General features: G+C 42.4%; 1 protein-coding gene across 1 annotated transcript; it reads left to right on the top strand.

Annotated features, from left to right (window-relative positions):
* Positions 1–507: 507 nt before the first annotated feature.
* Positions 508–27,201, top strand: CRTAM (cytotoxic and regulatory T cell molecule). Its single transcript, XM_044997358.1, has 15 exons — positions 508–556; positions 7,548–7,694; positions 11,034–11,186; positions 14,654–14,797; positions 17,281–17,442; positions 18,307–18,381; positions 18,480–18,584; positions 18,869–18,934; positions 19,120–19,242; positions 20,071–20,169; positions 21,583–21,681; positions 22,154–22,258; positions 22,882–23,028; positions 23,458–23,541; positions 25,016–27,201. Exons 1-15 carry the CDS (start codon positions 508–510, stop codon positions 25,144–25,146), a joined length of 1,689 nt encoding a protein of 562 aa, XP_044853293.1. The 3' UTR covers positions 25,147–27,201.
* The last annotated feature ends 399 nt before the right edge of the window (positions 27,202–27,600 follow it).

Consider the following 27,600-nt stretch of genomic DNA (forward strand, 5'->3'; position numbering starts at 1 on the left):
CATCCTTCCTCCACAAGTGCACCCCCTGTCTTTAAGTGGTTTCCTTCATATACAGGTTTTATAGTTTCTCAGCACCCCCACTATACACATTCATCCAGCACCCCTGTCTCTCAGGACTCTATATTTCTTTTTGTCATTGTCTCACTCCCCTGCTATGCTCCTTTTCCCACAGAGCATAAGTGGGATGCAACCTCTATGACATTTGAGTCTAAGCGGGCATAGAGTCATAGCATCTAGCACCTGTCAACCACAGTTTAATCATTTTAGAACACACATGGGGTCACACAGCTTTCTCCCTAGTGGTCACGGCAGAGGAAACAACCAAGCGAGAAGGCAAGTGGGAGCAGCAGAAAAAGAAGAGGGAGGCAGTGACCTCAGCGCTGATGAAGTCATGATAACCCCACTCCCCACCCCGTTGAAAAGGAACCGACTGCAAGTCTGCGCTTCTAAAGCGAAGAGGAAGTTTGTGCAGCATAGCAGAGACAGGCTACGTTTATATCCCACAACATGACTTTCACCGCCGTGCTCTGGATCGTGGCTTTGTTACCACTGCAAGGTAAGCGACACTGCTTAACTGCCTGTCTTAAAAGCTCTTAAATGGAATTATTTTGTTTACAGGACTTCGCTGCACCACATGCCAGAGGGCTTTTTATTATTAACTGCACTGCACTATTGCCACCAAGCTTTTCAACAGGATCTTCTGTCACCTAAGGGCCACTCAGTTCCAATTAACTGTTAAACCCCATGACAATCATTTGCCTTATAAGCCTTGGAAACACAGTGTAGATGACAGAGAGCCAGGAATTGCTGGATTCTCATCCTTGTTCTGATCCTGACTCACAAAATAGCCTTACATGACTTACATCTCTCTCCCTCTGTTTGACCATCTGTAAAATAGGGCTAATGGCAGCTACCTTGCAGGTGTGCTGGAAGGGTAACCTAGCCTTGTCAATGTTTAGAGAGTGCTTTGAAAACAGCTCGCGATATAAACTCTCAGTATTATTATTCCTGCTACAGGATGTTGCCCTGTCCACATATGTTGCTAACCTGCACCTCATCACTCACACACATCAGCATGTGTGCAAGGATTACCCGTGGACATGGCAAATAATGACCAGATTTAAACAAACAAAGGCCCATGCAAGTCAATAATTCACACTGAAGGACCCTTACAGGTTCCATTCCTGATCCTTGCATGATTTTTGCACTGCCTGCAGTATGAACCCCAAAAGGATAGTCTCTCCCCACTGCTTTACAAAGATTTAAGAGAAGAAATTGCAGTAAGGTCTCATTTCCTGAGACTTTGGTAACAGTGCAAAATATATTACAATATGAGTGCATTGTGAATCCGAGTCCAGATTAAAGTAAATAGACAAAGTACACTTTACATTACATCATCCCTGGGATGCGGTAGATTGCTTGTGTTTGTTAACTAAGTGGTCACCTTTAAAACTGGTCATTTTAATCTTAAATTAAATGGATATGGTTATTTTGGTATTTGCAGTGTTCCATATACTTACTCTAGGGAAAACCCAGGGAATACAAGTATCAGAATACAGGGAATATAGCGACTCCTGAGATCACAGTATTATCTAAGGCAATTGACCAGCTTTGGGGGCCAACCACAGTACTCTAATTTGCAAAAATCCTGTTGTGCATACAAAAAGCTTCCCAGATGTCAGTGTAAATTAGGGAGGTTCTGCTGTACAATCAAACCAGTCATAGGCAGGGCCCCATGTATTCTGCAGTTATTAAATTTGCCACAAAATTCACTCCTTGCTGCAGAATCGCGCTCCAGAATCTCACTGCTCATTTCTTTGTTAATGATATTTCTAGTCTGATGGTTGTGAAGATAATGTTGAAAACATGAACTGAGTTGTAAACCATTGCAGTGATTTCTGTATGAGTCTGCAGACAGTCTGAAACAATAGCTCAGAGATGTGAGCTGCTCCATTCATCCCAGTCCTGCTGCCTCTTGCTCTCCAGTTTTCCCCAGGAGGAGGGATGGATTGTACTACAGTGCACACTCTCTGCATTATTCCATGGAAGTGGGGAACAGGGTGGTCATGGAGACAGCGCTTGTGGCCAGCTTGTAGCCAGGGAGCTGGCCTAGGGATATACACTGGGCTTCCCAAAGGTGTAGCTGCCAAGGCCCAGGTGGCTGGGGGGATGAGCCATTGAAACTGGCTACCAGATTCACCCCTTGCCATCCTCAAAAGTAATCAACAAATTTTACATCAATAAATCTATGCAGTTCTGAGCCACAGCTGAGTGTGTTTGCGTGAGGGTTGGAAGGGGGACGGGAATGAAGGACATTTCATGGTGCCTGAATGAATTCACATTACCCCAGCATTGGGGGTTGTTGTGAAATTTGGTCCCAGTGTGCCTATAGATTTTACTTTAATAAGGTAACTTGATTCCCAACACCTCTATGAGCAAGGTGCAATTCTGATGGGGTACGGCTGTCAGAGACTCCCCAGCAGCCAGTGCATTAAGAACACCCACCAGAAGAGTTCCATAGGTTGAAGCAAATAAGATAACACTGCCTCAGGCAGCATTAACACAGGCTGAGATATTCATGGTTCAGTGAGTGGGAGAGGGTCACGGAACAACGTGCAGACACTACCATCAGCTTCCCACCAGCCCCACTTTCTTCCGCCTGCTGATCCAAATCCCCATGGATGAGTTTCCATGGGGCTGGGTGAAGAGAGAACAATGCTGCAGAAAGGGCCTCTCATCCCCTGCAGCCACACTCTCCGTTCTGCCACTGGGGTTTCGGTCCTCCTCGCCCCATTCACGGAGGTAGAGGAGACATGATCTGGTTGCTGGTTACTCAAAGGAACACTCTGAGGAGATACTGTGCAGAACGTGAATGATCTGCGATGCCCAGTCATCTGAAAACCCAAACAATACCATTGTTCACTTCCATTTAGAGACAGGCCTCAGCCATTGTCTATGGTTGAGGAGCACTTGGGACAACTCGAGGAAGGGAAGCTGGCCAAATTTCCACTCCTCCTTGCAATCCTGAGCTGGCTGTGCTCTGGACTGCTCCCACGGAGTAATTCAGCACAGACTAGAGGCTTCTCTAATTTCCTCCAGGTACCAATGGCTCAGTGGGGTCATTAGAGCAACTGGGGATCAATGGAGCACAGAAATAACCCTGACTTCATCCCCTACGCTGTCCATAGGGAGTGGAGCAAGATGAGTATCTCCCTATATTATGTCAAGTATCAGGAGGTATCAGATCATTATCTCCCTATATTATGACGACTCTTTTGTGACCAGCTACAATGGCTTTAGGACGGCTGTGCTGGAGGAACAGGGCAACACTGCCCCCAGACAGGGAGGGAAATTCGGCCCATGAGTCATGGCTGGTGGACATCCCACTGTCTCAGATGGAAAGTGTGTGTGTGTTCAGTTCTGGGGTTTAGCCTCTTTTTTGTAAACGTGCTTTCCTATTTAGAGTCTGGTTTCTCTCACTTCAAAGAGTGTGAGCTGACAGACCCCCCACGCCAATGTCAGTGACAGGAAATAGTAAAGATGCAGAAAGGCCCTGTGGAAAACCACAGACGAGGCTACCTCTGCTACACTAACAAGATGAACCTGGTCACGCACTTCTTTATAGATGGAACTATGGAGGGCTCACAAAAGGAATGTTTTCTTTTGCCACCGGGACCGGGGCAACCACTTCTAAGTGTCATGAAACCTGTGTCACGGAGCGTGGGGGAGTCAGGGCCCTGCACCCCCCACTTCCTGCGACTCACCATGACTCTCAGTCAGCCAGCAAAACAGAAGGTTTATTAGACGACAGGAACACGGTCTGAAGCAGGGCTTGTAGGTACAACCAGGACCCCTCAGCCAGGTCCCTCTAGGGAGCAAGGATCTTAGATCCCAGACTTGGGGTTCCCTGCGTCTTCCCAGTCAGCCCAAAACTGAAAACAAAAAAAAACCCTCCAGCAGGCTCTATCCCCCTCCTTCTATGATTCTCTCCCCCTCTCCCTTTGTCCAGTTTCCCTCACCTAAAGTCATCCCCTGCTCTCCCATCCCCCATGCAGACAGTCCCAATAAAACTAAACGACATTCCCAGGTCAATCCACCCTGCTCCCTACTGCGTCACATCCTGAAAAACTAGCTTATTGTTATTTCCCTCATATAATGGATCCTTTTTTGTTTCAAAAACAATTTAATACTGGGAGATGGAGATGGTACCAAATGTAAACAAATATAAGGCTGAGCCACTTAAACAGAACATAGATTGCCAGCAAAGAGCGGCGCTACAGCCGTGTATGGAAGAAACATCAACCCAATCAACTTCTTCCTCAATCATAATTTCTAACATCACTTTCATTGGGGTAATTTTGGTCTCTGTGCCCTGCAGAAGTGTTAAAATGGCTAATGCAAAGCACAACATATTCATGGTTGTCACTATCTGCTTGTCTCCTACAAAGGTGTCCATAAAGCGGCCCTGGTCATATAATTAGGAACGTAAATTGGGCAGCAAAAAATCACATCTGTTGAATGACATGAACTGAATGATTTGCCAACGTGTCATTATGGTGCTGAATAATGGGTTGATCACTGAATCGGAAAGAATTAGATTTTACAAACGCATCCCAATTTATAGATTCTGTAGCCACAAGGGACCATTGCGATCATCTAGTCTGACCTCCTGCACACAGGTCAAGGACTTCCCTGAATTTATTACGGCTTCAAGTCCAGTTGCTGTGCTTGAACTAGAGCATCATCACAGGCCTCCCCTCACTTACACTGGTGAGACTCAGGACTAACTCCACTGAAGTCAATGGAATTTCACTGGGGTAAAACAATGTAAGCACGAGAAGAATCAGCCCCATGGTTTCTTTTTATGATCAATGACTAATAGGGCTGTTAAGTGAGGACAGACAATTGGTTTGTATTGGATGAGTCACTCCTTCATGCAAAAAGACAACCTCTGAACTTCCTGGTTCTGGCCAGGGTAGACTGCAAAATGCTCAAGTACCATGAGAGTTTGCAGCTTTATGGACCCTATAGATCAGACAGTGAGGGCCACACTGATACCAACAACTGAAGCCTTGGGTGTGTATCCAACTCAATTTACAGTGAGCTACCCTGGGGACGAAGTTTGCCTTCCATGAGAGCTCCCAGCTACACTGCTAGCCATTTCCCTCTGCCACTCCCAGGGTGGGAGATGAGTAAGGACATGGAGGGGGATGTGGCTACAGACCTCCATGTCTACCACCTTCCCTACAGCAAGCCCAATCCTGCTGTCACTGAACTCAGTAAAAAACCTCCTGTTGACTTTAGGAGCAAAGAACCTAAGATTGCCATTTTTGGTTCTTTTAAAAAAATAAAATGCTTCCTATTTGTGCAACCAAGGCAGACTCATTGCCCCAAAGGTTCAGCGCTCCCACACTCTGGCAAGCAACTTGCTGTAGGCAGCTACTTTAAAAAGAAAAACTGATTGAAAAATAAATTCCCTTAACTGCCTATTTACTTAGCTCTGACACAGTTGCTGCTGTTCGTAATTTCTCCAACGCACGTTTGTTTGGAGGAGGCCAAAAATAATTTAAGGCCATAAAACATTTTCACAAAGTGCATTAAATATCTCAGCGTGATCAATTCTGGCTAGGAAGAGGAACGTACTTTATTGCTTCACTGTAAAATGAGCTGGGAGAATGGAATTTCTTTTTAGTTACACATGTTAGGCCAGATCCTGACTTTAATGGAGCGCCGTACCAATTTACTGCAGCTGAAGATCTAGACCGGGGTGGGCAAACTACGGCCTGCGGGCCACATCCAGCCCGCGGGACCGTCCTGCCCGGCCCCCAAGCTCCTGGCCCAGGAGGCTACCCCCGGCCCCTTCCCCGCTGTTCCCCCTTGCCCACGGCCTCAGCTCACTCTGCCGCCAGCACAATGCTCTGGGCGGCGGGATTGTGAGCTCCTGGGGCTGTGCAGCTGCAGAGCCCGGCCTGACACGGTGCTCTGTGCTGTGCGGTGGCATGGCTGGCTCCCGCCGAGCCGCGCGGCTGTAGTGCCGCCAGCCACCGGTGCTCCAGCACCGCGGTAAGGGGGCAGGGAGTTGGATAGAGGGCAGGGGAGATTGGGGTGGTGGTCAGGGGTGTGGAGAGGGGTCAGGAGGGGAACAGGGGGTTGAATGGGGGCAGGGGTCCTGGAGGGGCAGTCAGGAAGGGAGAGGGTTGTATGGGGTGGCGGAGGGCAGTCAGGGGCAGGGGATCCAGGGGCAGTCAGGGGACAGGGAGAAGGGGTGGTTGGATGGGGCATGGGTCCCGGGGGGGGCGTCAAGAATGAGAGGAGGGGTTGCATGGGGCAGCGTGGGTCCGGCGGCAGTCAGGGAACAGGGAGTGGGGGTGTGGGGATGGGGCAGGGGTCCCAGAGGGACCATCAGGGAACGGAGGGGTTGGATGGGACAGGAGTCCCGGGGGGGTCAGATAGGAGGTGGAGGCTGGGCCACGACCCCCTCCCCTAACCAGCCCTCCATACAATTTACAAAACCCGATGCGGCCCTCAGGCCAAAAAGTTTGCCCGCCCCTGATCTAGACAGTTGAATATAAAACGGTTGGTTTTCAGAGGTGCTGAGCACCCACAATTACTATTAATTTCAGCTGGAGTTGTGAGAGCTCACCACTTCTGAAAATCAGGCACAATGGCGGGTAATTGCAAGACAGCACTTTGACCTTTGAGTCATTTGTTCAAATCTGGCCCAGGCTGGTAACTAAAAACCACTGTGTGTTTAAATGCAAGGAGCACTTATTCATCGAATCCACCTATTTCTGGCTCTTCGATGGCTTGTGTGAAATAAATTGAGGGTCCAGATGTGGTGGGCAGGTGCGCAACACCACCACCACAAGTGTTGGGAGTCTCAGCAGAGCTTCCATCAAACAGGTCATAGCGCTGAACCCTCTTCTCATCCATAGAGGGACTTCAGGCCATCTATGGGAGGGCTGTGGAGATGGCCGTGGGATTAAGGCTGCAGGCTAAGGCTCTGGAGACTTGAGTTCGGTTCTGAGTTCTTCCACAGACATTGAATCTGGACCTGAGTGTCTTTGTGCCTTAGCACCCAACCTTCAAAATGGGGATAATAGCTCTTCCTTGCCTTACAGTGATGCTGAGAGGATAAATATATTAATAACTGTGAGGTGCGCAGATACCTATGGCAGATGAAGACCACAGAGGTACCGAAATTAGATAGAGCGGCACCTTCGCAGTACAGGGAAACGTGAGATGCCATTATCCATCCTGTCCTTGTTCTGGGGATAGAGGAGTTCAGTCCTTAGGTCTGTCGAGCTAGCGCCTCTTGTTGGCATGAGATTCACTCTCGGGGCTTGTCTACTGGGGGAAATTTACGAGTATAGTGGACACTTATTCTAGAACAAGAGTGTCTACATTGGGGAGTTATATTGGTATAAATGTACAATTATATTAGTAGAGTTATGCTGGTAAATTTCCCCTCGCAGACAAGCCTTTTTCAAAAATGAATGCTCTCAGTTTGCCTCACATCTCATTTCACAACTGTTTTTCTCTGGCAGGGGATTTTCAAGAGGTTCACACTGAAAGTGTCACTGTGGAGGAGGGGCAGGATTTAAGCCTACAGTGTGATTTTACCGGAGATCACGAATCTGCCTTGGAGTGGTCAAACCCTCAGGGGTTTGTTATTTTTCTAAAATGTCACCGAGGTAAGTGTCAAAACCTGTACCCATGTTACTTTCCATTTGGTAGGAGAGGGGTCAGTCATCGGTGGTCTTTCCAATCTCCCACCTACTGCAAAATCTGACTCACGTATAGGCCCACCATTTAGAGCTCTTGTACATTCAGTCGCTTTCCCACAGGAAGCTGATTAAATGGAAACCCCACCAGAGTGGTTTGTAAATGGGGCCTCAGGCAATAAACTGTATTTACAACTAACACCAGCTCAAAACCCCACCACAGACTGAAAGGACCTATGCATGTTGCAGATTGTGTCCGATTTAGCTGAGAAAGAAGGTTCAAAGTGTTCCTTGCTTAGAATCCACATTGATTTTAACTTATTAAAAAAGCACCTGTTTTGATAAGAAGCTGGTGAGTGCTATACCATGGAGACAGCTAACTGATGCGAACACACCCATGTTTACTGCTCCCTTGTCCTCCACTCCACACCTGTCTGTCCCCCATGCCATCTTGTCACTCCTAGATTGTGAGCTCTGTGGGGCAGGGACTGTCTTTGTCTTACAGAGCATAGCATAGTGGACCCTGATCACTCTTAGGGCTGCTAGGTGCACTAAAAACAACAGGGATTTTTCAAAGGGAATCTGGCACCCAACTCCCATTGAAATTCAGCACGAAGTGAGTCCCCAACACCTAATGGGTCCCTTTGAGAATTTCAGCTCCAATCATCATCAATATGATTGCTGAGTGGATAACTGCAAAATTTACTGAATAAATAATATGACAACTACATATTTGCCAGATAATTTATTCAATAAATTTTGCAAACATTTCCAAATGGAATACATGATGAACTTTTAAAATATTGATATTATCATTATTATTATTATTTGCCCAGCGCCTAAATCACGTATATGCTTTTGAAAATTTTGTCCAATTCAATTTACCAATCTCAAAGAGGTGTAATAGTAGGTTAGGATGGAAGATCGTACCAAGAGTCTATAAACCCAAATCTTTAGCTGGTGTCAATCTAAATGACTTCACTGAAGTCAGTGAAACTACACTGATATTGTCAGGTCTGCTGGAAAAATTTGTGTAGCGGGGGTGCTGAGAGCCACTGAACCAAACTGTAAACCCTGGATATAATGGAAACCACTTAAGCCATGGGGTGTGTCGGCCCCCCTAGTTCTAGCACCAGCAGAGGATTTGACCCACAGTCTATTCCTCTGCAAAGACATGTGATAATCTCCTTACAGGGTGTAGAATATTAAAGTGATATTAAACACAAGGATTAGTGTTTGTAAAGTACTTGATAAGGCTGAAGCACCGTATTTTTGCTTTTTTTTCCATGTTAGTGAAGAAACAAAATTTTATGCCATATGTGGGCATTTGCGTTCTCAGTCTTATCACCGTAAGTCTCTGTTCAAAGAAGCAATGTGACACACAGCTTAACAAATCATTTTCTTATTCCATATGGCAAAAAATTAAACGAGTCACCATCTAGCTTACACACAACAGTAGAAAATTATTTGAAAATTATTTCTCTTCCATATTTAGTCCTTTCCAGAAATTAAAACACCTGTGATCCCATCACTCGGCTAAATATTTTTAAAGCCTTAAAAAGCCTCAGCTAAAAAAAAAAAAAAAAAAAAGTTTCTGAGGTCCTTTAGTCTCCCCCAATGGATGGCCTATTTCCTCAATTTCAGTTCACTTTAAAGGCAGACTGTTACTTTCTGTGTTGTGATTGCGGTGAGCAAAGGCGACGCCGGGGGGGTGGAGGGGGCGCAAAAAGGGTCACATGCCCCTCCCCAGACAACTGGGGGTGGGGGCACATTCAGCAGGAAACTGCAGCGGCAAAAGGAGCAGAACGTGGGACCACCCCTCTCAGGAGCCGGAGCAGCTCCTCCAGCATGGCTGTACCGGTCCCGCCCCCAGCCCTGTCCTCCGGTGGGGCTGTACAGACCACAGGAGAGACAACTGCGTGGAAGGCCCGAAATTAGCACCCTGCGCAGCAGGAGGACAGAGACCTCCCGCCCGTAACATGGGATGGGGAGGGGACAGGGACAGCATGGGGGCCCAGGCTGGGGGCAGAGAGGAGTCACATGGGGAGGGTCACGTGTCCCCCCTTTAGCTGGTGCCCCCTTTGTGTTCCTTCCATGAGTCACCAGCAGGACAGCTGATCTGACCTGCTCGACTCAATCCCAAGATTCCCATGGGTCACACAGGGGAAAGAGTTTAGGAGTGTCTTGGAAGCCCAAAGAGAGATTAATCTGCTGAGAGATCTGGATATTCCAGGAAGGTGTCTCGTTAAAGGGCAACTAATTAGGCAAAACTAGGTTTAGAGGATCAGACAACTCATTAATACTTCAAGATTTATGGACGTGGAGCATTACATAATTCAACCCCCTTTTGCAGATTGGGAAACAGGCCCATCCCAGTGAGATGGTGCATAAAGTCACACCGTGAGTCTGTCTCTGAGAGGGGAATAGATCCCCACTCTCTGGAGTCCTAACCCTGTCCTACGTGCACTGGAACATGGTGCTGCCTCTTCGTAATCCTCCAAATATTTGCTGACATTTACCTGCCCCAGGACCCAAATTCCATTAGTATCCTGAGAGCCCCCACAAACCAACATCAATGAATTTAGTCTCACAACCCTCCCCTGAAAGGCAAGGAAGTCTAAGAGGAGGCAGTGTGGTTTAGTGGATGGGGCACTAGCCTGGTTCTATTCCCAGTTCTGCCTGCTGCATGGCCCTGGGCAAAGCACTTCAGCTCTCTCTGCCTCTACTTATCCTTCCATCCTTTGTCTGTCTTGTCTCTTTAAACTTTAAACTCACTGGAGCAGAGACATCTCCTACTGCGTGCCTGTACAGCACCTAGTACAATAAGGCCCCAATCTAGGTTGGGGGCCTCTAAGTGCTACTGCAATATAAATAATTAACATTAGCCCCATTTGACAGATGGGAAACTGAGGCAAAGAGATTTGCACAAAGTGACACAGGAAGTCTGTGGCAGAGCCAGGGACTGAACTGTAGTTTCCTGAGTGCAACAAGAATTTTTTTTATACCCACAAGACCCACCTGCCTCTCAAACCAAACTTCTTTCTGAGCTTTGAAACACACAGGAAACGTTATGACCTCCCTTCCCCCTCATATGCACTATTTTAAATTTATTGCTATATCTCTATTTCCCAGATCCAGCTAGGAATGATTAGCACTAGAATTGTTTATTAAACACTGAGAGCGAATGAATGAAAAAGAACGTCATTCACACCTGATGAACAAAGCCAATCTCATCTGTTATCACATTGGTTACCCATGTCGCTCGTATGTACCAATGCACTTACTATGCTGTTCTTTTTTCACTTACAGGTTTAAAAGATCAGAGATACAAGCTTATCCACTATTCAACAAATAAATTATCTATCAGCCTCTCTAATGTCACGGTACAGGATGAAGGCACATACACCTGCTTCTACTATGACGTACCAGTCAAAACCAAGAAAGTGAATGTTACTGTCTTAGGTGAGTTCCATTAGAGAAGCTAAATTTCCATAGGTTTCTAATAAAATCCAAGCTCCTCCTAGACTTTTATTTCTGAATGGCTATCCCTTTTTACTGTATTCTTTTGTAATATGTTTAAGAGGCCGTGCTGTAGTAACTAAGGCCTCAATGTTATGAGTTATTACTATTCAAGAATTGCCCACGTATCAAGACCTTTTAGAAATGATAGAACAGAGGGCTAAGAGAATAAAATTCCAGTGCCTAACAGCTAGATTTCTTCAACAGGCTGAGGAAATGCAGAATTGTGGGAGCCTTTCACAAGAGTGTATTGCTGGTACTGCTAACAAGAGCTCCCCTGTTCCTTGTCTGCGAATGAGTTCAAAATTAAATGCATATCAAAAGTGAAAATATTATATAATATGCCAAATAGAGTTGCCAAATAGGGAACTCAATGAAATCTAATTGTATTATTCAAATGTGCATAAGAGGGAAGTCAACTATAAGTGGTACAGTATTGGGCAAAATATTATCAACTTTAATGACAGGGTTTACCTCATGGCAACGCTTTTAGGAAAGAAAGGGACTGTGGTCATATTGATTTGTTTCTACTTTAAGTGATAAACTGAGGAAGTCAGGCTAATGCTTGCAATCAAACATGCTTATGCTACCAAGTTAGTGAAATATGCTTGTGCTAAAAGAGGCAGTGAATAAAAGGAACTGAAATCAAATGCACCCGACAAAGTGGGTATTCACCCACGAAAGCTCATGCTCCAATATGTCTGTTAGTCTATAAGGTGCCACAGGACTCTTTGCTGCTTTTACAGATCCAGACTAACACAGCTACCCCTCTGATACTTGAATTCAAATAGTATGTTTATAAGGACACTTGACCACAGGGCAGAATAGCCAGAAATGTAACTATTTGATTCATAATGCAAAGACTCAGCTCGGCGTACATACCAAGATTTCACCATTGTTGTTAAAAAGAACAAAAACGGAAGATTTATACAGGTCTACTAGCCTGTTGAAGAACAACAGTTCTTGAAGGGACATTGTATTTGAAAATTTGAAAAGCATCAAAGGCTATGGAGGGACTTTATATACATTATATGAACCTTAAACTGAACATTTCAGCAACAAGCTAAGTGTTGATAGAGAAACTGCAACCTGAGTAAGCATAACTGCAAAGCAGGCCAAGGGATACACCACAAAGGGGCCCATGAAAAGTGATTTGGTTGCTAAGTTGGTGGCTCAAGCAAACCAGCTGGTGCTCAAGGTATGTCCCAAAATGGATGCACCAACAGTTATGACCTAACTTATTTCAGATAAGCTGGAGTGAGAAAATGTATTGCACAAAGAGACTGGAAAACTCAAGTCCACTGGGAGAATTCAGCTAACACGTCATTCTCTGATTGAATGGTGAGAGAGGACAACTTTCATTTTGGCTGGATATTTAGAATCTTGAGAAGTATGGGTCACCATCTGATTGAGCCACACCCAGAACCTCCAAGAAGAGGAACAAAGTTGGACCACCCAGCAAAAATAGGATAAAACAGCCTGTCTCCTTCAGCACATCACTTCCTGAAAGCCAAAGACACCTAGGAGGAGGAAGAACTGAGTTCCTGGGCTGGCCACCTGGGAGTCCTCTTAATTGTCACCTGTCTCTTTCTATTTTCCAGCAAGTCAGGTTACCCACTAGCACACCAGGAAAACACTATAGTCATGTCCATCCTTTGCTCCGCCTATTTAAACATAGTCAACTCCTACTGTGGAGATATCTGAGCTGAAAGCTAACAGCGGAGCAAAGATCTGGTGATAAGAAACACACAGACTTTCTTTTGGGTCACAACACAGTCAATGTACCACTTCCTAAACCTGGACACCTAATTAGTAAAGAAGTGTACATGCTCCCATGTGCTTTAAAGATGGTCACAGAGTTGCAATGTGTTTCCTTATTTTGTAATAGGTTCCAGTCAAGATTGTTATAACATAGATTTGAAACTGAACAAATTACTGTTACCTAAGATTGCAGACTGCTGCATATGTTAATGGTTTCATTAACACATTAACACCACAGTTAATGGTTTCATACTGCTTTTCAAGTTCTCGGTGTATACAGACATAAAATGAGATCAAGTGTTCAAGCTTCTTGAACAGCACTCAGTCTATACAGTTTGTCATAAATGCAGAGCTTATGTTAGTTAGGAGTGTTAGCCAGATCCTGGGGCTAATATAATTTGTGATGAAGTAGGTTAAAAGCATTGACTACTATAGATCCATTAATTGGAAGGAGACTTTGGTGAATTGATATGTAAGTAATTAACCAAATTACCTTGTGATCTATCTTTGTATTGTTTTTCCTCTCTTGTGTTCGCAACACTGGAGTTGATAACCAATTGGCACAAGTGAGGCCCTCTTCTGAGGGACTCTTAGTCAAAATCTAAACAAGGTCACGTTCCCAAGATAGTGATTGAGTATAAATGTTATTCTCTATTGTGGTTATATAGTTTGAGTCTGAAAACGTAAAGAGTTATATGAACCCATTTTCTAGTTTGTTAGCCAAATCATAGTTCAATGCTAATTTTTGTTGCTTTATATAAGAACATAAGGACGGCCATACTGGGTCAGATCAAAGGTCCATCTAGCCCAGTATCCTGTCTTCCGACAGTGGTCAATGCCAGGTGCCCCAGAGGGAATGAACAGAACACGTAAACATCAAGTGATCCATCCCATCACCTATTCCCAGATTCTGGAAAACAGAGGCTAGGGACACCATCCTTGTCCATCCTGGCTAATAGCCATTGAAGGACCTATTCTCCATGAACTTATCTAGTTCTTTTTTGAACCCTGTTATAGTCTTGGCCTTCACAACATCCATGGCAAAGAGTTCCACAGACTGACTGTGTGTTGTGTGAAAAAAATACTTCCTTTTGTTTGTTTTAAACTTGCTGCCTATTTATTTAATTTGGTGACCCCTAGTTCTGTCCTTGGGCAGTGCAGGATGGAATCTGGCCCTTGCTTCTTTGCTGGGGAGGTTCTAGTGTGGAGGTGTTCCCAGTGACTACAGACACAGCATACCACCATCCCTGCTACACTTCATCCCCAGCACGGGGAAAAGGGAATGTCTGGGGGAGAAAGAGGCGTAGTCACAACACACTGTGCTCTAGCTACGCTCAGCTGGGGAACAATCTCTTGGAAACTGTTGCCAGCTAGTGCAAGTTAGGACTGCCTCTATAGGCTGCTCTAACCCGAGATGGGGCCAGAGAAGGAATCAGGCAGACATGTCCAGTTTTTAGGGTTAGGGGCTGCATCTTCATATGCAGTTGTATAGTGTCAAGCAACATGGAGCCCTGATCCTGGCTGGGGCCTTGAGGTGCACCTTTAATTGAAAGAAATAATAATATGGGGTGATGTACATGCAACCACTCATAAGACTGATTACACAAGACCGTAAGAGCCTAATCTCATCATGTATCTCTTTGTTACAGCTGCTCCCTCCAAGCCACAGTTGGAAGTATCAGATATTAGAACCAATGGCAAAGAAGAAAAGATTGTACTGAGCTGCTTAACCCAGGGAAGTAAGCCCCCTCCTCAGATTACATGGCTGCTAAATAATGGGCTGGAAGTCTATGGTGAGTTTTAAATGGCCACTGAGTGATGTTTGTTTGTTGGGAATAGTCTTATCAGCCATTAATGTACTGTACAAATACCACTGAACCAGCACTAGTCCAATTTGGAAAGGTCTCAGAACCTGGGGATGGGAAGCCTGAAACGGGATACAAGTGCTAAATTCTGGGGAGACCTCTTTTTAAAGCAAGGGGGTTGACTCAGGACAGCTAACAGTGGCACAACTTTCACAGCCCAGACATAGTAGTTAATCCTCAAACTGCCTCTGTGACTAACTCCATTTTCTAGGTAGGGGAGCTGAGGAACACAGATGTTAAGAGCCAGATTCTGAATCCCCTTTTCACACTGAATATAGCACTTACCCACGCCAGTAGTTCCATTGCTTACTGAAGGTTGCACTATCTGTCCTTGAGTGACTTCCTCAAGCCCAAACAGCAACCCCATAAAAGCCAACATTGGTTCCTGGCTCTCAACCCACCAGATGCCTCCCAATGTCAGTTAATGAAGATCCATCTTCCCTGCTAGAGCTCTGAGCACATGTATCTAAAGGGAGAGTAAGGAGCTAGCTTGATTTTTACTTGTGTGGTTTAAACAAACATTCTAAATATAATACAATAATAACCACCTTGCTAGCAGGAGCAGCAATGCACACAAGAGGAAATGGAGGTCACTGTCAGTACGTGGGGGATAGCTATGAAAGAATAGGTGTTAATGGTTTCCTCTCTTACTTTACTTGCTATTTTGGATCATGAGGTGAAAATTATATTTGTATTTTGGGTCATGAAGCAAAGCTTGCAAGTCTTCACCTCTAATAGATGTTTTCTGAGTTCCCTAATTTTAAAGGAAGCTTGGGGGATTGAGTTGTGTAGCCTATCTAGAAAGTAATAAAGATGTAGATTATATGGACATCACACCATGCAACCCAGAGAGGTCTTTTATATCTTGCATAACTGCTGCATTATTTCAAAGTAATGTATTTGCTGAGTTTGTTAATCTGATTATGCATTTGTGCATACAATACTGAGGCCTGGAGAACTTAAAAACAGCTGCTTACCTACATGCTCTCTTGGCAGTTTGGATCTTTATGTAATAAGGGTGTGCCCCAAGCTGGAGCATTTTATACCTGATGCAATGTGCCCTTTGACCTTAAGTCCCATGGGCATCTGGGAAATGTAGTTGTGTAACTAAGGATCCATATTGTTCCAGGGTTTTTTGTTTGATACCTGAATAGAGTTTTATAATGCAGGATTTGATATTAAAGAGTGATGATGAATTCTCTCATCTGTTTGCAATACATGCAAATTAAATGGATTATAGTTTTGAATGGAAAAAAATGTAATTTTGTTGGGTGATAAATTTTATCTCCTTCTTTAAAGAAGGCTAGAACCAAGGAATTTCTCTGATTGAAAAGTATAAATATCACCATAGTTAAGAGGGAAGGCTAGTTCTAGGAAGAGATTCTAAGCTAAAAGTATTAATGATCACTTGTCTTATCAATTGACAGACACTGTGAATAGATTTCAAGACATTAATACCTACAATAGAAAATGCCATTTGAGATTATTGTGAAAAATTTGAAAAGAACTGATTTAGCACAGACATTTAGAATTTAGTCATTTATTCTGTTACATCATTAACTACATCCTTGTTTTTCCACATAGCATTGTTAATAAAGAGGTAACATCATCTAATAGACTGAGCAGTGAACTGGGGGTCAGGAATGCTTGTGTCCTCAATCTGGCTGTCTCATTAGTTTACTAGATGACTTTAGGCAAGTCACTTAATCTCTTTGTGTCTCTTTCCCCTGCTATAAAATAAGCTGATGAAAGCGACATCACAGGGTTGATGGGAGGATTAATACAATGCTTTAAAAAGTAAAACTGCTGTATCAGGGATTGTTATCGTATGTGCAAATATTGGGCATGCATAGTATATATTTATTTGTAGATTTAACTGCGATCTGTGTGAATATGGTAACAAAGCTATCTGGGAGCTTCACTGTTGTGACAATCCTGCACTCAGATCTCTGTTTTGACTGCAGAACCAAAACTCAGATCCTTGTCCTGCTTCAAAGTTTTAGGCCCTTAGCTCTTGAGTTTAAAGCCCTTTAGCAGTATATGGCCATGACCCAGCTGATTCCATTCAGGAGAGATCAGAGGTGCTCATGCAGGCACACTACCCATAATGGTGTGGAACTTGCTTAAATGCTTATAGTGAACTCTGCTAGAGTGAAGTAGAACAGAACTCCTACGTTTTTTTCAGTGCATGGTAGTGTGTAGATTGGAATGAAGCGATTCTGTCAAAAACATGACTTTGCTCTACGTGGGCTCTGCTGTGATCCATTTACACAGTGAAAACACTTTTTTGCTCAGCATTCATGTGTTGCTTTAGCAGACCAAAAGTAAAGCAGATTTGTGACTGGAAGGTTTTTCGTTAAATTGCTTTTGACGGTTAAGCACTTAAATGTTTTCTTCAAATGGCTACTTAGGTGACATCAAACACCAGTTTGAACACGATGGAAAGAAATGCAACACAACCAGCAGTCTCATAGTCCATGCATACAACCGAGATTCAACAGCCAGTTGTGTCATTCGTCATGAAACCCTACGAGGAGGGAGACTGACCGTATCTTTCCAGTTTGAAAATTTCAGTAAGAATAGCTTTTATTTAAGCGTTGGTTGATTGGTGGTGATTCCTTTTAACATTTGAGCTTGAAGAATAATACTGCTTTCTTCTATAGTGACTTTCATCAATAGATCCCAAAGCATGTTGCAACCCACATCAGTATTATCATCCCGCTTTCACTGGTGGGGAAACTGAGGCACAGAGTAGCAACGTCACCCAGCAAACCAGTGATAAAGCTAGGACTTGAACCTAGGTCTCTTGAGTCCTAAAACAGAGCCCCCATGCACTAGCCCACACTGAATTACTCTATGATTTCTCTGTATAGCTATAGATGCATAACTGAAGGTGCGGTCTACCATTCAGAGAACAAGATCTTTTCAGTGTCTGGTTTTGGAAGACCATACTCTCCAGTGGTTAAAGAAGGGACTTGGAGCTGGATTCCTAAGTTCTACTACCATCTCTGCCTCTTACTCACAGTGAACCTGATCCAAAGCCCGCTAAACTCAGTGGGAGTCCTGGGTTCCTGGGTTACATTGAAACATTCACTTCTGCTCCTTAAGTATCAGAGGGGTAGCTCTGTTAGTCTGTATCCACAAAAACAACGAGGAGTCCGGTGGCACCTTAAAGACTAACAGATTTATTTGGGCATAAACTTTTGTGGGTAAAAAACCTTATGTCCAAATAAATCTGTTAGTCTTTAAGGTACCACCAGACTTCTGCCCCTTGTACCTCTGTTTACCATCTGTAAAATGGGCCTAATACTTATCTACCTTCCATACATACTGTTGGATTCAGTTAATGCTTGTAAAGTGCTTGGAGAGCTTCAGATGAAAGAAATTAGGGAAATTCAAAGTATTATTATTATTTATTATTAATTATTGTTTTCTAGTGTCTACTACAGGCTCAGCTCCAAATGTGTTAGAAGTAAGCACGAGGACCTCTGAGCATCCTCAGCATTATATGGGTAGGTACAATAATAAAAAGCCACTGACTTAAAAAAAATTTTTTTTGTTCATATCATTTATCAAGGTTCTCTCTTTAATTCATTGGTTGTTCCATTAGAATCCACAGAAGCTACCCTGAAATCTATAATACAGACATCACCTGTGAGCATATCTCTAGCAACAAATACCCAACAGGAAGTTTTTTCTTCTCAGACAACTGTTGGTAGGTTCCACACTTTAAACTCTTTTCACTGTTGTAAATTAAACAATATAAATTGTAGAGTAGTGCTAAATTGAGGCAATCTGGGGTTTAGTGAGGAAAGGTTCAATATCATGGTCAAACTGCTTGGCCAATGTTATTTTTTGTGTGTCCACATGATTATGAATAATTTTATATGATTTATTTCACAAAGTGCTTTTGCCCAGAATATGGGCTGCAAAAGAATACTCAGAGGTAGTACAGAATACTACTTGCATTGTGTTCAGAATTGGGTTCTTCTTTTCCAGTGATTGCTACAGAGTCCAGTCCAAATACTAACACCGTCTTCTCTCAAAATCCTCTGCACTCTACTGGTAAGAATTTTAAATTCACTTTTTGTTTTTCATATTTTTTGAGGGGGGAGGAATGGATAGCTAGCCCCATATCAAAACCTAGAGCCAAATATCTCTGGAGCTTGGGAAATTTCACATCTGGATTCCATCTTTCTGGGTTGGGTTTATTTCTAAAATATGTCTTCCGATTTTCATGTCTTGTTTAGTGGATATTCCTTTAGGATCCAGCCAACCAAACTTTCCTACTACTGTACCTGAGAGGCCATCTAGTACCAGCTTACCAGCAATACCTACCCAGCAGAGGGAACTACCAGCCAACACAACTATGTGTAAGTACATTTTTTTTAATGACATTAAAGCAATTTGTTAAAATGTCACACGTAAAGCAGATGGAAATGCTGCTGAGAACAAATCTATATTGCAGCTGTTATGATTCTTGAAACACAAAACACTATAGTTGTTACACACAGGTGAGCATTTTAGAATTGCATCCATCATAGAGAGAGACTGCCCTCTCTACTTGTCTCTTTGTAGTGAAGACAAATGGATGGAGACACATGGCGGCAGGTCCTCAGGTGGTGTCAATTGTCATAGCTCCATCAATGCATGCTATGATTGTATTAATACCTATCCCTATGGATGCACTAGGTGGCACTGTGCCACAGGCTGACAGAAAATAAGCCTGGTCAACACACTTTAAGGCTTAAGCTGTAAAGTTATTCAAGTGATAACAGCAGGATTGTACCCAGATATAAAGAGGGCAGGAGGAGCTTCATTACCACTATATGAATTGTTTGACAGTGACAGACTTTCCAACCTTTAAAGGGGTCTCTTTGGCTGTGTGTAGTTACTTTATGGAAGAAATTTGGAAATGGAAATTAATCAACTTTTATTTTTATTTTTACACCAGTGCAATTTGGCCCAGATCCTCAAAGGTATTTAGCTGCCTAACTCCCATTAACTTCATAGAAGTTAGGCATCTAAACATCTTAGAGAATTCTGGCCTTTGAAAATCTCCTACTGTATGTGTAATGTCATAGATCGACACAGCAAATAGAGCAATTTTGTTTTACAAACATGAGTTTAATTTATACTCTGAATGTAGAGTTATCTTTGTGTATAAGAAAAAGAAAACATTTCTCTTTTCATTTCTACAGCGTCAGAAGTAACACGAACAGTAAATGAGCAAATTTCTAGTACAGAAGCACCAGCAACAAGTAGTGAACCAGCCACTCAGAATGCGAACAGCACCATTGGTACGTGTTCTAATGAATGTCCTTGTAAGCTAAGTGGCCATGTGATTTTAGTGAACAGGGCTGGGAGGCAGGGACACCCCAGTTCTAATCTGGGATCTACCACTGACTTACTGCATTACCTTGGGCAAGTCATTTAAGGGCTCCACTGAGACTTTTCAAAGCTGCTTCAGGAATTTCCATGTCCAGTTCCTACCAGGCATCCAAATGCCCTCCATGATTTAGAAAACCTCAGCCTCTGATTCTGGTTCCCATATTGTAAAATGGGGATCATTAATGTTCACCTGCCTGTTGGCGGTGTTTGAGACTCAGCTACAGCGGGTATTGTACAATGCTTTGAAGGTGGAAAAGTCTAAGTATTGTTATAATTAATACTAGCTAAATAATACGTCTTGTCTTCAGCAGAAGTTTACATGAGTCAGGAGTGAGGAAGAACTCAGACTCATAGACTTTAAGGCCAGAATGGACCATTATGATTTTCTAATCTGACCTCCTGCACAAAGCAGGCCATAGAATTTCACCCACCCACTCCTGTAACAAACCCCCTGAACTATGTCTGAGCTATTGAAGTCCTTGACTTCAAGGTGCAAAGAATCCCCCAGCAAGTGACCTGTGCCCTATGCTGTAGAGGAAGGTGAAAAAAACCCCAGGACCTCTGCCAATCTGCCCTGGAGGAAAATTCCTTCCCGACCCCAAATATAGCGATCAGCTAAACCCTGAGCATGTGGGCAAGACTCACCAGCCAGAGTCTAGGGTGACCAGATGTCCTGATTTTATAGGGACAGTCCCATTATTGGGAGCTTTTTCTTATATAGGCACCTATTATCCCCCACCCCCTGTCCTGATTTTTCACACTTGCTGTCTGGTCACCCTAAGCCAGACACCCAGGAAAGAATTATCTGTAGTAACTCAGATCCCACCCTATCTAGTGTCCCATCACAGGCCATTGGGCATATTTACCGCTAATAGTCAAAGATCAATTAATTGCCAGAATTAGGCTCTCCCATCATACCATCCCTTCCATAAACTTATCAAGCTTAGTCTTGAAGCCAGATATGTCTTTTGCCTCCATTGCTCCCCTTGGAAGGCTGTTCCAGAACTTCACTCCTATGATGATTAGAAACCTTCATCTAATTTCAAGTCTAAACTTCCTGATGGCCAGTTTATATCCATTTGTTTTGAGTAAAAACATCAAGGTTTGGCCCTAAGGCACTCCTGAAAAGTCCAGCTTTAAATAGCATTTATTAGAACTGTAGCTAAGAGTTTCCACAAAACATACAAAACACACTGTCAGAGACCTGAAATACTGACTTAGTAAGGCAGAATTTTTGTTGAGTCTGTCCATAGTTTGGGTTTCTGATCAGACTACTGAAAGGGATAAGGAAGTCAAAATATTTTCTACTTTTATTTCTACAGAGCCAGAAAGAACTTTGAATATCACAGAAGAAACATTTGTTACAGATGTACCAGCAATAAGCAATGAACAATCAACCCAAAACTCCAACATCACCACTGGTAAATTCCTTAATGATGGAATAACACATTAATCTAATGAATTGAACACGGGGCTGGGAGCCAGGAACTCAAATTCTAAACTAACTTGTAACACTGGCTCACATTGTAATGTTGGCCAACTCACTTAACTTGCTGTTTTTCAGTTTCCTCAATTATAAAACAGAAACAACACTTGCAAACCTATGAGAGCTATTTTGAGGCTTAATTGCTCGATCCTTCTATACTTTGGCAAGGATAGAAAACCTAAGTTTTATAATTAATACCACCTAAAGAATACAGAGCCAGATCTTCAACTCATGTAAATCAACATAGCTCCATTGAAATCACTGTTGCTATCCCAATTTACACCAGTTGAGAATCTGGCCCATATATATTCCTTGGAATCATTAAATGTTGAATTAATAAAGCAAAGCATAAATAATCTGGATGACTGTGATTGGGCTATTCAGAGAAACACTTTTCATTTCTACAGGATCTGAAATGACATTAAATGTGACTGTTGCAGAAGAAAATTCTGGGACAGAAGAACCATCAATAAGCCATGAAGAAACAACTGTGAATTGTAATGCCACCATCAGTAAGTTCTTGTTAATACTAAACACGAAATGGGCCTTCCTGAAGTCAGCCTGGTTCCCACCAGTCAAGTGTCTATATCACCAAACCCACAACGAAGGACATTATAGGGTTGCTCTTGTTAAGAATCTCATAGGAGACCCATGGAGAATCAAAAACAATATTAGCATCTAGAGGCATTGGGCTAAATTCTCTGCTGGTCCACTGCCTTCAGTGGAGTTTTTCCCATTTTTACACAAGCAGAAAATTTGTCCTGGCTCCTCCATGTCAATGATGGGGAAGTTTACATTGCTATTTCCTATGTATTTCTTCTCTAATAGACTACTAAACTCAATGAAAAAACTACAGTGGATTTTGGCTCAGAGTCTGAAACCAGTCTCCAGTATTGTCAACTTGCCCTTTTTGTGACCAGTATGTTCTCAAACACAAACTTGAAGAACAATCTAATCATTATGCTTAAAAATGATCTCACATTATCTACATTGTCTGCTCCTTTATTTCTGATGAATAGGCCTTGGCATTCCTAATCTATCACATGGCAATCTCTCTAATTGACAATCCTCCTCTTATTAGCTAAACATAGCAGGTAGTAGCTACCTAACTATATTAAAAATATTTCTTTTATAGACGCAGATCTTAATTCTGAAGGAATCAGACAAAGGCAAACAAGTGTTTTGTTGCCAGTCCTGGTAGCAGTTCTCATTTTTGTGATGCTCATCATAGTCCTGCTCTTCATGAGGAAGCTACAAAAAGCACACGGAGCCTGGAAGAGAGGTGAGTGATCACACGATCTAAATCTCCAGTAATGTCTATGTTTAGGATGGGTGTGAGGGACTGGATAGTTGAGGGGACTGGTAACAGGGTATGGGATCCTTGCATGTCTAGGTCATTGGTTAAAATCAAGCCTGTGTCAGTGGTGACTGAAAGTTATTACAAACCGCTGTTCAGGATCCAAGGGGAAATGATTGGTGGTCGCAGGCCAAACCTCAATGGACAAGAGTCTTTATCACAAAAGCCACCACCAATGATTGGCACTAATCAGCTCCTTTTTGGCAGTCCAGCTACTGAATGGACATGAGGACTGAATTGCCCTCTTACCACTGGATATTCTTCTAGTTCAGTATTTGGTCATGCAGGGATAGTGGGGTGGACAAATGTATGAAAAAAGCTGCAACTTCTTATTTGCATTTGTTATCTGCACAGAAAATGACACTTCAGAGCAGACACTGGAGAGTTACAAATCCAGGTCTAATGAAGACAATCCAGCCCCTGAGAAGAATGGACAAGGTAAGCTACCACCATGACCCCAGGCCATTGAAGAGGCCATTGAAATCAGAGTTTTGCTACTGATTTCAATCCAACTAGGTTCAAGCCAACCTCATTGTTTAGGAAAGATTTTCAAACTGCAGATCTTAAGCTTCAATCATACAGTTTAGTCAAACCTTAATAGGCCCAATGCCCACTGCAGACACATGACCATTTTAACCATCTCTTGCATTCACCATAACTGGGAAACCCATTACAGATTACATTTATGCTTAAAGCTTTTGACTGGGAGTTTTCAAAGGAGTCTAACAGTTAATTGTACAAATCCCATTGGAATTCAGAGAACGGGGTGCCTAACTCCCTTATGTCTTTAAAAATTGCAGACTTTATTTGGTTTTTATTAGATGTTTTTGGTAGTTACATGTTCACAAATATTAAAAATGAGACCTGCTCGCCTCTAAACTAATTATTAGTTATTTGGGGGTGACGAGGTGTGAAAGATAAGGGAGGCAAGGAGATAAGACCTTGCCTCTTCCAAAACATTGCAGGTGGTAAAATGCTGTAAAGCAGTGGCTACCCAAATTTCAAGACCCCAAGAACTTCCTTGGCAACTTGCCGTAAACCTAAGGGGCATACCTTCTCTAAGGATGTGATGGATACTCCATGACGTGCAGTCTTTAAGTCAAGACTGGTGTCTTTCTAAAGAGAATGCTACAGCTCAAACAGAAGTCATGGGCTCAATGCAGAAATTATTGGGTAAGGTTCCTTGTCTCATGTTATGCAGGAAATGAGACTAGATGATTGTAATGCTCCTCCTGGCATTAAGATGCATGAATATTTACAGAAGTGTTTATCAAATAAATATGCACACATAATATTTGGTGGGACTTGTACCTTTGTTAGAGTAACAGAAATTGTTTGTTTGCTGATTTCATCAACAAAAACCACCTGCACTTCACCAGCTTTGTCCTCACTCTGTAGTTACAGGAAGAGCCAGCTGTGGGCTGCATTTTAAAACTCTGTGGGACACCTTGCTGTAAAGTGTGTTCCTACTGTACCATTGGAATCCATATAAACACATGCAGCTTTATGGCTAAAAAGTCAGACTAGTTGAAAAAGGGAGGGAAATTTGCAAACACTTTTAAAAAATGAATTTTATTTCAAATGTCAATCTTACATTTGAAAAATTTTCATCAGCTCTATAATTGGTAGAAAAATGAGTGAGGGGAAAAAAAATCAAACGTTTGTCATAAAATCTTTCCCCCTTTTTTCCCCAAAATTCTAAGTATTTCAACCAGCATTAGTAGAAAGAACCAATTATTTTCTTGACCACAAGTTCAATCACTCTTAAAAATTGCTAGTGCTCCTGTCACTGTAATATCTATACACCATCTCTTTTGGATTTATCAGTAATGTTGTAGCAAGAATAAATTTCCATCAAAATAACCCCCTCAGTCTATTCAAAGACATCAACAAATATGCATTTGTCTTCCAGTTGCCAATCAGAAGCCTACTATGCAATACGTAACTGAAGGATATTCAGGAACAATAAAGTCAAATTCAGAAGAAAGAGGTGTTTCAACATTTGAGAAACGGCTGGCATATGGAAAAGAAACTGATGTATAGAAGTCAGGAAGCGTTGGCAACATTGTACTATGTACAGAGTCAATATGGTGTGTTCTCATATTTATAGTGTGACTAATCTGATGGTATGTAAAACTGTCAATCTGTGACGTATCAACATCACAGCAGGATTTCAAACAGAGGAAGAAATGCCTGATAAAATGGCTGGTCTCAACCTGGATTCTAGTCTGGATCACCATGTTAACATTAAAAAGAGGTAGCTGGAAAAGATGCTCCTGGGAATCTATTAGCAATGCATGCATTGCTATTAGCTATTTAATCAGCAGATTTAATTCATGGGTCTCATAAATGGATCAGACATATAAGAGAGCAAATCATTTCAGCAGTGAGGGTCCTGATAATGGAATGCACAACCAGCCGTCATAATACGAGATACAAAATTACTGAGAGGTTCATGCAACAGTTCTGCAGCCTCCTGAGATGCATTGTCTAACGATGGCATGGGGAGGCAGGAATGTCTGAGAAAGCACTTTCAGCTAATATTTTTGAACTTGGGTGCCCAAAGTTATTTCACTTAAACCAATATTTATTTAATGAAATAAAAACATTGTGATTTTAGAGGTGCAGAGCAACCTGCAGTTATTGTTGACTTCAAACATTTCTGAGTGAAGTCTCAAATTTATTTAAGCATATTGCTCTTCTAGAAAACATCCAAGAGCTATTAATAGTTTGACAAAAGATTGGTCAATATGCAAATTAATTAAAGTCAAGTATAAAGCTTAAAAGTGTTTCCTAAAACACTTCCCTGCCTCACAAGACAGTTGTGAGAATTAACTAGTTGTTTGTAAAGTGCTTGACCATGACACCTACAGCTACTAGCCCTGTCTCCAGTGTCATTTGCCTTTTGAGGTCTTCCATAAATGTTACTAAGGGCATGATCTGAAGACAATGGGGTGACACAGGCATGGCTGAGGGTACAATTTGGCCTTCAGATCTATATTACTGGTGGAGCTGTCAGGACCCAGGATGAGTTTGTAGGGCTGTTTGAAAAAACAATTTTCACTTGCAGACTGAGCGAATGTGATATGAAAACCAATGAGACACAATGACTACAGAACCACACACTGTCACGGTTAGTAACTTTTTAGCACAGAATCACACTTAGTGAGAATTGCGGATCTGAATTAAGTCTAGGCTATGAAATTAGGATTTAAGGTAATTTTTAAAAGGATATTGCACCCAGTTTACTCATGTCAGATGATAGCACTTGTCATCACAGGTAATGAGAGGAAAACAGACTTTTGACTAGCCGTAGATGTCACTGCCATTACTGTTAGCAGTAATATGGTTTTGGTGCTGGAAGATGACTTCATGTTTGACACAAGAGCTATGTGGACTCCACTGTAAAACACTTCCAGTTTCCAGCAAGTTTTAATATTGGTTTAACAATAAGACCTGAATTGTTTAATATTTAAACAAAACCATGAAAGAGCATAAACAACTGATTGTTTCCAAACTTGGTTTGTAAAATGCTCTGTAATGGTGAAGCCAGGTGTTTGTGAAAAAAATGTTTCATAACTAATAATAAAAATTTCAAATCCTGATCTTCCAGTTCCATTGGCACACAGTACCCCTTTAACTTCAAGGATAGTTCTATGTGTGGAAAAGACTGCAAGATCAGAGAGTGTTGGTACGAAGGCCTTTGGAACAGCAGTCTATTTTAAGTATTCTTAGTTCCTTTACATGTTTAAAATTTCAAGTGAATGCACTTTATCTGGTTTGTCATTATTGTAAAAATGTTTATTTAAAGTAGAGTAGCACTTTAGGCATTTAGACACCACAGTTCTGATGGAGACCATATGAGAGCCTAAATAGATACAGCATGCACATTCCATGTTTCTGTTGAAGAAGTTTAAGGATACTTTTAATTGAAGTTTTTGTTTCTAGCTGCAATGGTTGGTGTATCAGTTTTCTACCTTTTCTCCGGGCTTGTAGCAGACATGCTTATAGCATGTTTCGTAGCAGTGCTCAAATTCTGCCATTTTATTAGTTCATGGTTTTCATTGGTGAGCCTTTTGATTGCTTTTCTTAAGATCAGTTGGCTGTTCAAAGTGACTTTTTTAATAAACCAAACTTAAGTGTTAATGTACAAACTGAATGTCTGTCTTCTTTTTAAAGAATAGTTTGGTAGCGCCTCAGTACATACATACCAATAAAACAGGTACAGTGATAAGCACACAGAGAAGAAAAAAGTAGTAACTCAGTAATAATAGGGGGAACACTCCCCTACCACATCGTACAGCCAATAAACCAAGACAAATCCATCAAGAAACGTTGATTTTGCACTATCCTCAGATGAAAAGTATTTGATTTCTTCACCTCTGGATCATCTTCAACATATTGAACAAATAAGTGCCAAGTAGCTATGTAACTGGCATACAAGTTATTTTTAGCATTCAGCAGTTTTAAAATGGCTCATACATCTCACACTTTAAT

The sequence above is a fragment of the Mauremys mutica genome, chromosome 22, assembly GCF_020497125.1.
Source record: "Mauremys mutica isolate MM-2020 ecotype Southern chromosome 22, ASM2049712v1, whole genome shotgun sequence".
In the NCBI taxonomy this organism is placed as follows: domain Eukaryota; kingdom Metazoa; phylum Chordata; order Testudines; family Geoemydidae; genus Mauremys; species Mauremys mutica.